The sequence below is a fragment of the Salvelinus sp. IW2-2015 genome, unplaced genomic scaffold (assembly GCF_002910315.2).
Source record: "Salvelinus sp. IW2-2015 unplaced genomic scaffold, ASM291031v2 Un_scaffold1303, whole genome shotgun sequence".
Lineage (NCBI taxonomy): Eukaryota > Metazoa > Chordata > Actinopteri > Salmoniformes > Salmonidae > Salvelinus > Salvelinus sp. IW2-2015.
Window position 1 is genome coordinate 103,643 of NW_019942827.1, and position 15,774 is coordinate 119,416.

Here is a 15,774-nt window from a genome sequence, read left to right on the forward strand (position 1 = left end):
ACACACAAATTGGTACTGACGTTGTTCAGCATAATCCCAACAACCTTCCCACTCAGACACATTCACATGAAATCAGGCTATGAAAGGTCGTAATCGTCCTGTACCCCAACAAGACCACACCATACGACAAAACGGATTCAGTTTATGCATACGCTTGTCCACTCTAAACCACACATTACACATCATACCAAGTGGGCGAATGTTGTTCCGAGTCTCACACAACATTACTACATCATAAAACCACCTGTCCCACTCAGACACAAAAATGTGACTATTGATCATCAGCTATAGAGCCGTGTCCTCACTCAGACAAATTACCATCATACAACCACCTGTCCCACTCAGACAACATTACACATCATACAGACCTGTCCCACTCAGACAACATTACTACATCATACAACCTGTCCGCACCACGTAACAGGGTTGAAACACGTTATTGACTTACGATCATTACACCCTGTCCAACTCCGAATACAACATTGACGCTTGTTCGTTAACCACTCATACAACCTGTCCGCACTCAGACAGGCATTACTCACCAGAATTGGCTAGTACATTGTTCGTTTACCCCAACCTGTCCCGACTAACAACATTACTACACGTCATACCCAACCCAGTGTACCCATGGTGACGTTGTTCGTTACCACAGAATGGTGACGTTGTCTCGTTCAGACAACATACCTTATCACATCACAGAATGGTGACGTTTGTATCAGCAACATGTATCCCAGTGCACCGAATGGTGACGTGTCAGTACCACACACAGCATGGTGACTTAGCGTTCAGTTACCACACAGAAATGTCCGTAGACGTGTTCAGTACACAACCAGCAATGGGTTGGACCGTGTTCAGCTCTAAGACAACATTACACACCACAGAATGGTGAACGTGTTCAGTACCCAGAATGGGTGACGTTGTTTCAGTACCCAGAAATGGTGACGTTGTTTCGTTACCCCCAGAATGGTGACGAGACTGTTCGATTTACCCACTGTCCACTCAGCAGAATGGTGGACGTGTTCGAGCATTACCACTTACTACACTCATACAACTGTCCCACTCAGACAACATTACTACATCATACAACCCAGAATGGTCGACGTGTTCCTTATACCCAGAATGGTGCGTTGTTTCGTTCCTCAGACACAGAAGTGACCGTATGTATCTCGTTACACCATTCATAGCAACCTGTCCACCTCAGACAACATTACATCTCTCCTCAAGCAACAACACCAGAAATGGTGACGTTGGTTACGTGTATTAACCGGAGGGAAACGAGAGGATGTAAATGTTTGTCTAGTGGACAGGTGTCACTGATGTACGAAGGGTTGGATCAAGTTGGTGTGTTCATGAGTTGAGCCGACCAGGTTGTACAGGTAAGACGTGGTGGTATCAGTAATGTGGTGTCAGGTCTGTATACTGGCGACAGGTCTCGCTAATGATGTAGTGAATGGGATGGACATGGTGTTCTAGGTCTGAGTGGGACAGTGACTCGTATGTTGTGTGTAAATGTTGTCCTGAGTGGACAGGTTGTCACATGAAATGGGTAGGTGAATCAAGTTGTTGTTGTCGTGATGTACGGGAACATGTGTAACGGAATGGGTGAGTTGTTTTGCATGTTAACCAGAAGGGACGGTAAAGTTCATGGTTGTCGTAAAGACTGGGACAGGTTGTATGATGTAGTACTGTTGGTGTGAAGTGGGACAGGTTGTATGCAAGGGAATATGTGATGGAAAGGTATGTTGCTTGCGGTTTCTGAGTGGTGAGCGACAGGTTGTTGATGTAGTAATGTTGTCTGAGTGGGCGACAAAATGTGTTGGATCAGTGTGTATTCATTTGTATACGTAATGCTTGAGATATCTTGTGTGACGGGGTGTGGGTTCGTACTAAGCGCCTTGTTATGAATGTAACAGAAGGGGTGACAGATTGTTCGTTACGCTTTGTCTGAGTGGGGACAGGTTGTATGATGTACAGGTATATGATGAACTGGTGTTTCAGTCTATCACGTGGACAGGTTGTACTAGGAAATGTGAGGGTGACATGTTGTCTGAGTGTGGTCATACAGTGTATCTGTATGATCACAGATGGGTTGACGATGGTTCAATTACCCAAGTGTGTTGGTACTGAGGTGGTGGGTTCAACATCCGGTTGTATGATGTCGGAAAGATTGGGTGACAATGGTGTTGCCAAGTTGAAGTGGGTAACACTCAGAAATGGTGACGTGGTTTCATGTATACTGACCATGTAAGATGAATGGTTATTGAGAATGAGCTTGGGGTTCATCCTCCTCTTTGTGTCTGACGTTGACGAACCATATCCCGGGGTTGAGGTATTACTTTGGGATAGTAGAGGGTGTATCGGCTGGCGTTTGGGATGATGGTCTTGAGGTTAAGGTCAAACTCGCCTGCTAGGGCACACAAAGAAGACAGGAAAATTTGTGAGCCGAAATATCAAATGATGGTGATTAGAAATATTAGCCGTAGAAAAGGTTTACTTGGGTCCAGTAGCTAAGTTAATGTCATCTTACCTGTATGCTGTCGCGGATGTGTATCTATGAAGACTCTTTCAATTTGTTAGTTTTGTAGCTTCTCGTAATATCTAGAACCTGTAAGTATCATTCATTTGTCGGATCGGAGTGGGACAGGCTGTTTTTCTGACAGTCCGCAATAAAAATGTATAGTACACAAGTGTAAGTGGATTTACACAACTACAGTCAGTTTCAGCCAAACAGTTGCAGGTGGTGCAGTCGACAAGAAGTCGTTCGCAGTCAGAATATGGGTCACTTAAACAGGTCAGTCAGTCTCAGAAGTGTATGCTCACACGACCATAAGCAGGTCACAAATATAGGTCTAGCACTGACGTGGTCGAGACAGGTTTCGATGATGCACTAAGCTACGATGTCATGTCGATTCAGTCATGTACACACTAGTTGCAGTTCGCGACAGTCCACACGAGTCAGTCAGTCACACGCACAGTCAATGTCACTCACACTCACACTCGGGTCAAGTGCTACCACACAGCAGGTTCGTCAAATTCGACTATGCTCACCAGTCAGTCAGTCACGACAATGTGGGACAGCGCACACAGGTCCTCCAACACTACCAGTTCTCTTGTTGTCAGTGAGTCAGTGATGCCTCTGAGTGAATCTGGTCTTTGGCACTTCGTGTCTGACGGGTTTTCTGTCCCTGGAGCACCTCCTCCAGTCCTCCCCAACCTTCCTCTCCACCTCACTCCTTCTCCCGCTCCGAGCCTGGCTCATGGCTGCTCGTCAACGAGCTTGAATCACAGAGGTTAGAGGGGTCAGTTTGGTGATAGAATAGTAAGACGGCTGATGTGGCTTGTGTGGTTCGGTGTGGTAAAGTGTCGGTTGCTTAGCATGTGCGGACATAGGGGTTTCGGGTTTCAATTCCCGTGGGGACTATTCATTAATATAATAAATTTGATCAGTGGGGAGAGACAAGTATTTGATTACACCTGTCGATTTTGCAGGTTTATCCTACTTACAAATGCATGTTAGGATGGTTCTGTAATGATTTATAGCATAGGTAACACTTCAACTGTGACAGATAACGGGAATAAAACAAAAAATCGACAGAAATCATACATTGTTTAGTTTATATTTTAGACATTAATGTATGTAGCTAAGTATGTATGATTTTTCACTGAAAAATTGAACCATACCAGTAAGAATTCCGGCTCTCACAGACCATGTTTAGTTTTCTCTTTTAAGAAGCACTCCTGTTTCTCCCGACTCATACTGTTATTCAACTGCACCTGGTTTGAACCGGTTACCTAGTACTAAAATAGAACCTGTGCCACACATCTGCTAATTAACAGAGTTCAAATCCGTTCAATCCACAATGGCAAGACCAGAGAGCTGTGTAAGGACATCAGGGATAAAATTTGTAAGAGTGCATGAAGGCTGGGATGGGCTACAGGAAATAGCCGAAGCACTTGGTGAGAAGGAAAACAACTGTTGCTCAATTATTAGAAAATGAAGTTTACAGCAGATGACGGTCAATCACCCTGGGTCTGGGGCTCCATGCAAGATTTACACCTCGTGGGGCATCAATGATCATGAAGGAAGGTGAGGGATCAGCCCAGAACTAACGGCAGGACCTGGTCAATGACCTGAAGAGAGCTGGGACCAACAGTCTCAAAGAAACCATTAGTAACACACCTACGCCGTCATGGATTAAAAATCCTGCAGCGCACGCAAGGTCCCCTGCTTAAGCCAGTGCATGTCCAGGCCTGTCTGAAGTTTGCCAATGCATCTGGATGATCCAGAGGGAGGAATGGGAGAAGGTCATGTGGTCTGATGAGAACAAAAATAGAGCTTTTTGGTCTACATCCACTCAACCGTGTTGGAGGAAAGAAGAAGTATGAGTAACAACCCCAAGAACACCATCCCAACCGTGAAGCATGGGGTGGAAACATCATTCTTTTGGGGATGTTTTCTGCAAGGGGAACAGGACGACTGCATCCGTATTGAGGGGAGGATGGATGGGGCATGTATACGCGAGATCTTGGCCAACAACCTCCTTCCCTCAGTAAGAGCATTGAAGATGGGTCGTGGCTGGGTCTTCCAGCATGACAGCACAAAGCACAACAGCCATGGCAACTAAGGAGTGGCTCCGTAGAGAAGCATCTCAAGTCTGGAGTGGCCTAGCCAGTCTCCAGACCTGAACCCAATAGAAAATCTTTGGAGGGAGCTGAACGTCGTATTGCCCAGCGACAGCCCCGAACCTGAAGGATCGGAGAAGATCTGTAGGGAGAGTGGGCCAAATCCCTGCTGCAGTGTGTGCAAACCTGTCAAGAAACACAGGAACGTATGAATCTCTGTAATTGCAAACAAAGGTTTCTGTACCAAATATTAAGTTCTGCTTTTCTGATGTATCAAATACTTTATGTCAAGCAATAAAATGCAAATTAATTACTTAAAATCATACATGTGATTTTCTGGATTTTTGTTTTAATTACCGTCTCTCATAGTTGAAGTGTAACCTATGATAAAAATTACAGACCTCTAACATGCTTTGTAAGTAGGAAAACCTGCAAATCGGCAGTGTATCAAATACTTGTTCTCCCACTGTATATACACAACACACACATATAATACACACGCATACATACAGTAAATGTTGCATCCACTGTCCTGGAGTCGCTTTGGATAAAACATTGCAGACCAATGGAAATTGTTATATGATTCAGGGCTGAAGGATATACTAACCAGTACTGCGTTGGGAGGCTTCCTCTTCAACATTCAATCTGAAGCTTTTTTGACCATCTCCTCAATTTTTTCTAACAAAAAAAAAAAGAAAAAAGAAAGAAAATACATTTTTTTTAAATGAGATAAATGATTGGAAATGACTTCTTGAGTTGACTGGATAACAATGACCCGAACCTATAAGACCTAAGTGATGGTGTAGGGTGAGAGGTGTAGGGTAGAGGTGTCTACCTGTCATCCTCTGGCCTGCTTCCTCCAGTTGGTCTTCCAGTTCCTGTTTATGTCGTTGTACTCTGACACAGTCTGCTTCAGCTCAGGTATGACCAATGTTTTTCCTGGTTCAGCCTGGTCACTTCCTGGCCGATGCTGTCGTTGACAGACATTTTCTCCTGGAACAGTTTCTGCAGCTGAATTGTTTCGTTCTGCAGGTGTTCCACCTTGAACGTCAGCCCTCCATACTGGCTGTCGGAGACCTCTTTCTGTTCCTTCTGCTTTCTCTCCGCATCTGCCGGCAGACAGATGAACAGACAAACAAGTCACACACACACAAACAGTCCAGTCACACACACAAAAATTCAGTCATTAACAACAAAGTCAGGTCACAAACAAACAGTCAGTCTGTCAGACAGACGAACAACCCACCTTAATTCACTAGCCTTGGATGTCAATGACCCGTGTGAAATAGAAGATGTCTATTTTATAGCCTCAATAAGGTTTATTCCTCACAATCGGGGCAAGAAGGGCCATGTGAATCCTTACAGTAGCAGCACTACATTATGTCACGCGCTTTTAACCACCTCCAGCACAGTGAGCGCATATACGTTTTTAGTACATGTGATCTGTGGGAATTGAACCCACAACCTTGGGATTTAAAGAGCATCCATGACAGTGACCATACAGTAGGGGTTTGTTGGAGACAAACACAAACAGATCTGGGACCAGTAGGGGGTTTGTGGAGACAACACAAACAGATCTGGGACCAGTAGGGGGTTGTGGAGACAAACAAACAATCTGGGACCAGTAGGGGGTTTGTGGAGACAGCACAAACCATCTGGGACCAGTAAGGGGTTTGTGGGGACAACAAACAGATTGGGACCAGTAAGGGGTTTGTGTGGGGACAACACAAACAGATCTGGGACCAGTAGAGGGGGTTGTGGAGACAAAACAAACAGAATTCTGGGACCAGTAGGGGGTTGTGGAGACAACACAAACAGATCTGGGACCAGTAGGGTTTGTGGAGACAGCACAAACAGATCTGGGACCAGTAAGGGGTTTGTGGGGACAACACAACAGATCTGGGACCGTAGGGGGTTTGTGGAGACAACACAAACAGATCTGGGACCAGTAGGGGGTTTTTGTGGAGACAACACAAACAGATCTGGGACCAGGTTAATGTAGAGATCCAGAGTGGATGGAAAAACCAAACGTGTCAAGACCTGGTAGCTTTCTGCAGCCCATCAAAAGCCGTCAACAGATCCCCAGCTTCATATATCTGGTCAGCCCATCGGAGGTCAACCTTTTAACAAAAAAAACATGTGTAACTGGATTGAACCTATCATTGTTCCCAAATATGTATAGAGAATAATATAGTTACATATGTAAGTAAATTACACTACATGGAAATGACTCTCTTTCCATCACGCCACCAAGAAGTTGTCTTGTAATCACACTCATCTTAGCTATAGGAAAAGAGTCAAACAGTCATCGGCCTGACAGTCGGACCCTGAACCACCTGGACTGGACCGGACCTGAACCACCCTGTACCGGACCTGAACCACCCTGTAGCCGGACCTGAACCACCCTGTACTAGACTGAACCACCCTGTACTAACTGACCACCCTGTACTAGACCTGAACCACCCTGTACTAGACTGGACCACTGTACTAACCTGAACCACACCCTGTACTAGACCTGAACGCACACTGATACGGACCACACTGTACTGGACCGGACCTGAACCGCAACTGTACTGGACCGGACCTGAACACCCTGTATAGACTGGACCCCCTGTTACTAGACCTGAACCACCCTGTCTAGACCTGGACCACCCTGTACTAGACCCTGAACCACTCTGTACTAGACCTGAACCACCCTGTACTAGACCTGAACCACCCTGTCTAGACCCTGAACCACCCTGTACTGGGACCTAAACCACCCTGTACTAGAACCTGGACACCCTGTAACTAGACCTGAACCACCCTGTACTAGACCTGACCACACTGTACTAGACCTGAACCACACTGTACTAGACTGAACCACCCTGTACTAAGCTGAACACCCTGTACTGGACCTGAACCACCCTGTACTAGACCTGAACCACCGTGTACTGCCTAAACCACCTGTATTCTAGACTGAACCACCTTACTAGACCTGAACCACCCTGTACTAGACCTGAACCACCCTGTACTAGACTGAACCACCCTGTACTAGACCTGGACCACCCTGTACTAGACTGAACCACCCTGTATATAGACCTGACCACACTGTACTAGACTGAACCACCTGATAGACCTGAACCACCCTGTACTGGACCTGAACCACCCCTGTACTAGAACCTGAACCACCCTGTACTGGACTAAACCACCCTGTCAATAAGACCTGAACCACCTGTACAGACCTGAACCACCTCTGACTAGAACTGAACCACCCTGTACTAGACCTGAACCACCCTGTACTAGACCTGAACCACCCTGTACTAACCTGAACACCTGTACTAGCCGACCACACCTGACCCACATGTAACCGGACACACTCGGACCTGACTCCACACTGTACCGGACCCCCTGAACCGCACTGTACTGGACGGACCTGAACCACCCTGTACCTGAACACCCTGTACTGGACTGAACCACCCCTGTACTGGACCGGACCTGAACCACACTGTACTGGACCGGACCTGACCCACAGTGTACTGGACCTGACCCACAAGTACTGGAACGGACCTGAACCACAAACTGTACTTGGACGGGCCTGAACCACACTGTACTGGACCGGACCTGAACCACATTGTACTGGTCCGTCCAGTACAATGTGGTTTCAGGTCGGTCCAGTACAGTGTGGTTCCAGGTCGTCCGTACAATGTGGTTAGGTCCGGTCCAGTACATGTGGTTCAGCGCCGGTCCCAGTACAAGTGTGGTTCAGGTCCGTTCCAGTACATTGTGGGTCAGGTTCCAAGTACACTGTGGCAGGTCCGGTCCAGTACAGTGTGGTTCAGGTCGGTCCAGTACAGGGTGGTTCAGGTCCAGTACAGGGTGTTCAGGTACAGGGTGGTTCAGGTCCCGGTCCAGTACAGTGCGGTTCAGGTCGGGTCCGGTACAGTGTGGTCAGGTCCGGTACAGTGTGCCGTACAGTGTGGGTGCAGGTGTGGGTTCAGGTCTAGTACAGGGTGGTTCAGGTCTAGTACAGGTGGTTTCCGGTCTAGTACAGGTGGTTTCAGGTCTAGTAGCAGGGTGGTTCAGGTCTAGTACAGGGTGGTTCAAGGTTAGTACAGGGTGGTTCAGGTCTAGTACAGGGTGGTTTAGGTCCAGTACAGGGTGGTTTCAAGGTCCAAGTACAGGTGGTTCAAGGTCCAGTACAGGGTGGTTCAGGGTCTAGTACAGGGTGGTTCAGTTCTAGTACCAGTGGTGGTTCAGGTCTTAGTACAGGGTGGTTCAGGTCTAGTAACAGGGTGTCGCAGTCTAGTACAGGGTGGTTCAGGTCTAGTAGCAGGGTGGTTTCGGTCTAGTACAATGGGTGGTTCAGGTCTAGTACAGGGGTGGTTCAGGTCTAGGTACAGGGTGGTTAGGTCCAGTATCAGGGTGGTTAGGTCTAGTACAGGGTGGTTTCAGGTCCAGTACAGGTGGTTACAGGTCTAGTACAGGTGGTTCAGTCTAGTACGTGTGGTTCAGGTCTAGTAACAGTGTGTTCCAGGTCTAGTACAGGGTGTTCAGGTCTAGTAAACAGGGTGGTCCAGGTCAGTACAGGGTGGTTTAGGTCCCAGTACAGGGGTGTTCAGGAACCCCTCTAGTACAGGGTGGTTCAGGTCTATGTACGGGTGGTTCAGTCAGTAACAGGGTGGTTCAGTTAGTACAGGGTGGGTCCAGGTCTAGTACAGGGTGGTTCAGGTCTATCAGGTGGTCCAGTCTAGTACAGGGTGGCTTCAGGTTCGGTCCAGTACAGTGCGGTTCCAGGTCCGGTCATACAGTGTGGGTCCGGTACAGTGTGGTTCAGGTCTAGTAACAGGGTGGTTCAGGTCTAGTACAGGGTGGTCCAGGTCTAGTACAGGGTGGTTCAGGTCTAGTACAGGTTGGTATCAGGGTCTAGTACAGGGTGGTTCCAGGTCTAGTACAGGGTGGTTCAGGTCCGGTAAGCAGGTGGTTCAGTTCGCGGGTACAGGGTGGTTCAGGTCCGGTCTCAGTCCAGGGTGGTTAGGGTCCGACTGTTCAGGCCATGACTTGTTTGACTCTTTTCCTATAGCTAAGAGAGTGTGATTTACAAGACAACTTCCTTGGTGGCGTGAGAAGAGGAGGTCATTTCCAGGTAGTGTAATTTCTATACATATGTAACTTATTAGTTCTCTATACATATTTGGGAACAATGATAGGTTCAATCCAGTTTACACATGTTTTTTTTGTTAAAAGGTTGACCTCCGATGGGCCGACCAGATATTGAAGCTGGGACTCTGTTGATCGGCTTTTTGATGGGCTGCAGAAAGCTACCAAGGTCGAACACGTTTGGTTTTTCCCATCCACTCGGATCCTACATTAACCTGGTCCAGATCTGTTTGGGTTGTCTCCCCAAACCCTACTGGTCCCAGATCTGTTTGTGTTCTACACAAACCCCTACTGGTCCCAGATTGTTTGTGTTTTGTCCCCACAAACCTTACTGGGTCCAGATCTGTTTGTGCTGTCCTCCACAAACCCTACTGGTCCCAGATCGTTTGTGTTGTCTCCACAACCCCCTACTGGTCCCAGACTGTTGTGTTGTTCCACAACCCCCTACTGGTCCAGGATCTGTTTGTGTTGTCCCCACAAACCCCTTAACTGGTCCCAGATCATACAGAGTTCTGTAGGGGTATGTGTATGAAACGCCAAGACGAGAAATCCCATACTGCAAGTGTCGCTCCCAACTCACGCGATCATTAGTTGGAGCTCTACTCTTACATGCAAACAAACCCTCGTCCCACATACCAGGTATCACACAGCTTTACTCTGCATTTGCGTAGTTTAGCACATCCCCTATCCCAACACAGACAACCTGGTCTCAGCATCATCAGTCTATTTGACAGACTTCTTGTCCCTCAACAAACGAAACACCCCTACTGGTACATCTCAATGAACTATCGTATTGAGGTGTGTTCCAAACCATGTCACCAACCTCCAAGAACATTGACATATTGGAGCTACATCTAATAGCGAATCCATCTGGATGTCTCCACACTTGATCCAACAATACGATCTCCTGTCGAGGACTATCCAACTGTATCCTCCACAAGAGATATCACTACAACACAGAGAAACCGATAACATGCGCTCACTGTTATCTGACCTCAAGTGAGGCGAGACTCTAATAGTAAGCAGCAGAGAGTGACATAAATCTAGTACTATTCAGTACGAGGACTCGTCCATCGAGCGAGACATAAGAGAGCACTTACAACATCGATAGAGCCCGTGTTCCCACTGAGCAACATTTACTAGCGAGTGCAGAATTAAGCACAACCCTACCTTGAGCGGCAGATACAACATTACACAACTCATTCATCATAATTTCACACCGCACGAGCTCGGAGCATAGCATATAAATTACAAGTCAGTCATCAAGTGTGATACCTACACAGGATCTGAGACGATGCTACTATCGTCATTCGATCACCTAGACTCTAGCCAGAGATCACGAGTTTAGTTCTAGATAGACTGAGAGACTAATATATGAGAGTTTACATGTGATATCACTCCACGATCACCTAGCACTATTTATCTGAATTTGTCAGTTAGCACTAGCATCTGATCTCAGAGAGTGATCAGTTGCTAACTAGAGTTTTGTCGTATCTACATCTGTCTGCCGAGCCATGTCACTAGCTGCGATGACAGAACAGAACCATACTGAAGAGAACAGATCAGAGGATCTAACCCGATAGCTCAGAGATCAGAGAGCGAGAGCGAGGAGCTTATGATCATTTACACTATGGTGCCACACTACCTCAGAACAAAGATAAAATTCAACTCATGCGACTGCAGAAACTGTTCCAGGAGAAAAATGTCTGTCAACGACAGCATCGGCCAGGATCAATGAACCAAGACGTGATATCCCACCTAAGACGAAACATTAACATCTGACCCATACACTCACCTAGAACCGCTGTTGCAACCGACCATTTAGACTGTCGTCAGAAGCCATCTAACTCACGACATACAAACAAGGAACCCTGGGTCACAAGATCCCACACTGAGGCAAGTTACTCAGCGACAGGTGAGTATGACAGCAGTAGACATCGTCTCTCCTCTCACCACCTAACAACATCAAACCTCTTCACACTATCATCCACTATCCAACACTCTAGGCCGATCACTTCACGAGTTCGAGCGAGGATCTCATTTGAGAGGTTAACCACAGTCTCAATTAAGAAGTCATTCCCAACATCACTTATTAATGTCTCACTATCATAAACATGCTATCTACTTTCTATCTATAATTTTCATTATATTTATTTTGTCTTGGAGTAGAAAAATTGACGTGGACAGAACAACATTTACGACATCAACATCAACACACCAATACCAAACAACAGACGACTATCATACTATGAAATCGATTGAAGAGGAAGCCTCTCACACAAACGAACTGTACCCGGATACGGGTAGTCTCAGACGTCAATCAATGTTACCTGAAACAATCATACAATCCCTGTCCCACTCAAAACTATAACAATACAGTTCGCATTTATTGCATTACTTCTGGCACAGATGCTCATATCAACCTGTCCCACTTTCTCGATAATCCAGGACTCCAGGACAGTGGAGTGGCGAAACATTTTACTGTATGTATGCGTGTGTATTATATGTGTGTGTTGTGTATATACAGTGGGAGAAACGTATTTTGATACACTGCCGATTTGCAGGTTTTTCCTACTTACAAAGCATGTAGAGGTTTCTGTAATTTTTTATCATAGTAACTTCACTATGAGAGACGGAACTAAAAACAAAAAATCCAGAATAATCACATTGTATGATTTTTAAGTATTAATTTGCATTTATTGGCATTGACATAAGTTATTTGATACATCAGAAAAGCCAGAACTTAAATATTTTGGTACAGAAACCCTTTGTTGCAATTACAGAGTCATACGTTTCCTGGTAGTTCTTGACTAGCGTTGCCACACACTCCCGCAGGGGATTTGGCCCCACTCCTCCTACAGATCTTCTCCAAGATCCTTAGGTTTTCGGGGCTGTCGCTGGGCAATACGGACGTTCAGCTCCCTCCAAAGATTTTCTATTGGAGTTCAGGTCTGGAGACTGGCTAGGCCACCCAGGACCTTGAGATGCTTCTTACGGAGCCACTCTAGTTGCCATGGTGTGTGCTGTGTGTCGTTGTGTCATGCTGGAAGACCCAGCCACAGCCCATCTTATGCTCTTTACTGCGGGAAGGAGGTTGTTGGCCAAGTCTCGCGATACATGGCCCATCATCCTCTCCCTCAATACGGTGCAGTCGTCCTGTCCCCGTTGCAGAAGCATCCCCAAGAATGAGTTTCCACTCCATGCTTCACGGTTGGGATGGTGTTCTTGGGTTTAACCCCTCAAATAAAACTTTTTTCTTTTTCTCCCCCTTCCAAACACGGTGAGTGGAGTTAGACCAAAAAGACTCTAATTTTTGTCTCATCAGGACCACATGACCTCTCCCCATTCCTCTCTGGTATCATCCAGATGGTCATTGGCAAAACTTCAGACAGCCTGGACATTGCACTGGCTTAAGCAGGGATTGCGTGCGCTGCAGGATTTTAATCATGACGGCGTACCGTGTGTTTACTAATGCGTTTTCTTTAGACTGTGGTCCCCAGCTCTCTTCAGGTCATTGACCAGGTCCTGCCTGTAGTTCTGGGCCTGATCCCTCACCTTCCTCATGATCATTGATGCCCCACGAGCGTGAAATCTTGCATTGGACCCCAGACCCAGGGTGATTGACCGTCATCTTGATCTTCTTCCATTTTCTAATAATTGCGCCAACAGTGTTTCCTTCTCAACCAAGCTGCCTTTGCCTATTGTCCTGGTAGCCCATCCCAGCCTTGTGCAGGTCTACAATTTATCCCTGATGTCCTTACACAGCTCTCTGGTCTTGGCCATTGTGGAGAGGTTGGAATCTGTTTGATTGAGTGTGTGGACAGGTGTCTTTTATACAGGTAACGAGTTCAAAGGTGCAGTTTAATAAGGTATGAGTGGAGAACAGGAGGGCTCTTAAGAAAAACTAACAGGTCTGTGAGAGCCGGAATTCTTACTGGTTGGTAGGTGATCAAAATACTTATGTCATGCAATAAAATGCAAATTAATTATTTAAAATCATACAATGTGATTTTCTGGATTTTTGTTTTTAGATTCCGTCTCTCACAGTTGAAGTGTACCTATGATAAAAATTACAGACCTCTACATGCTTTGTAAGTAGGAAAACCTGCAAAAGTCGGCAGTGTATCAAATACTTGTTTCTCCCACTGTATAATTATATATACTTGATATGAATGATCCCAACGGGAATTGAACCCGAAACCCCTATCTCGACATGCTAGCACCGCACTCTTAACAACCGAACCACACAAGACCACAATCATGCCGTCATTACTATTCTGATCACAACTTGACCCCCTAACCTCTGTGTTCAGGCTGTTGGAGCAGCATGAGCAGGTGGAGCGGGAGAAGGAGGAGGTGGAGAGGAAGGTGGAGGAGCGGAGGAGGTGCTCAGGAGACAGAAGAACACCGAGACCGAGGCCAAGACCAGATTCACTCAGGAGGCATCACGACTCACTGCAGAGAACATGGTGTGTTGGGGGGACTGTGTGTGTGTGACTGACTGACTGTGTGTGGACTGACTGACTGTGTGTGTGTGACTGACTGTGTGTGTGTGACTGACTGTGTGTGACTGACTGACTGTGGTGTGACTGACTGACTGTTTGTGACTGACTGACTGTTTGTGACTGACTGACTGTGTGACTTGTTTGTGACTGTTTGTGGTGACTGACTGACTGACTGTTTGTGATTTTTGACTGACTGACTTTCTGACTGACTGACTGTTTTGGACTGACTGTGTGTGTAAGTCACTCCTTGTGATACTTACATTTTATTGCAGGACTTTGAAGAACAGCTCGACATGAAGGATCGTTGAAGGAAGCTACAAAATAAAATGAAGAGTCTTCAAACATCGAGAAAGGTAACATGATTATGCACTGACAAAGAAACTTCTGGTATATTCTATCACTTTGATATTCGCCTCATTTCCTGTTTTTTGGGGGGGGTTTCTTCCTCAGCCAATCAAACGCCAGCGCCCACTATTCCCAAAGAATACCTCGGATGTTGGAGTACAAGAGGGAGGATGAACCCAAGCTCATTCAATACATCATTCTGGTAATGAACACGTCACCATTCTGGGTAATGAACACGTCACATTTCTGGTATGAACACGTCACCATTCTGGGTAATGAACACGTCACCATTCTGGGTAATGAACACGTCACCCTATTCTGGGTAATGAACACGTCACCATTCTGGGTAACGAACAACGTCACCATTCTGGGTAACGAACAACGTCACCATTCTGGGTAATGAACCTCGCACATTCTGGTAACGAACACTCATCATCTGGTACTGAACACGTCACCATTCTGGTACTGAACCACGTCACCATTCTGGGTACGAACACGTCACCATTCTGGGTACTGAACCGTCACCATTCTGGTACTGAACACGTCACCATTCCTGGGAATGAACCCGTCCCATTCTGGTACGAACAACGACCATCGGAACGAACAACGTCACCATCTGGGTAACGAACAACGTCACCATTCTGGGTAACGAACACGTCACCATTCTGGGTAACGAACACGTCACCATTCTGGGTAACGAACAACGTCACCATTCTGGGTAACGAACAACGTCACCATCTGGGTACTGAACAACGTCACCATTCTGGGTACTGAACACGTCACCATTCTGGGTAACTGAACACGTCACCATTCTGGTACTGAGACCACGTTCGACCGTATTCTGGGTACTGAACACCGTCACATTCTGGGTACTGAACACCGTCACCATCTGGTCTGAACAACGTCACCTTATTCTGTGGTAACGAACACGTCACATTGCTGGGCAAACAGAACAACGTCGACCGTTATTTTCTGGGTAATTCGAACAATCGTCACCATTCTGTGGTATAACCGTTAACTATTGTTTCAACGTCACGCACTGATTTCTGGGTACTGAGACCGACTATTCTGTAAGCGTCAACCATTCTGGTGTATGAACCGAATTCTAACGCCGTCAGCCTGTTAACAAACGTACATTCCTGGGGTACGAACAAACGTCACCATT

At 46.4% G+C, this 15,774-nt stretch overlaps 1 protein-coding gene and 1 long non-coding RNA gene across 2 annotated transcripts in view; both read left to right on the forward strand.

Moving 5' to 3' along the window:
* LOC112070358 (unconventional myosin-Vc-like) overlaps positions 1-15,774 on the forward strand; it is an 89,576-nt gene that overhangs the window by 64,964 nt on the left and 8,838 nt on the right. Inside the window, 5 exon segments of the mRNA XM_070438936.1 lie at positions 11,458-11,463; positions 14,142-14,228; positions 14,537-14,622; positions 14,725-14,756; positions 14,759-14,806. Coding sequence (XP_070295037.1) covers positions 11,458-11,463; positions 14,142-14,228; positions 14,537-14,622; positions 14,725-14,756; positions 14,759-14,806 — 259 coding nt within the window.
* On the forward strand, positions 6,149-6,615 carry LOC139024285 (uncharacterized). Its single transcript, XR_011475575.1, has 3 exons — positions 6,149-6,209; positions 6,414-6,491; positions 6,576-6,615. It is a non-coding gene; the product is annotated as an uncharacterized lncRNA (long non-coding RNA).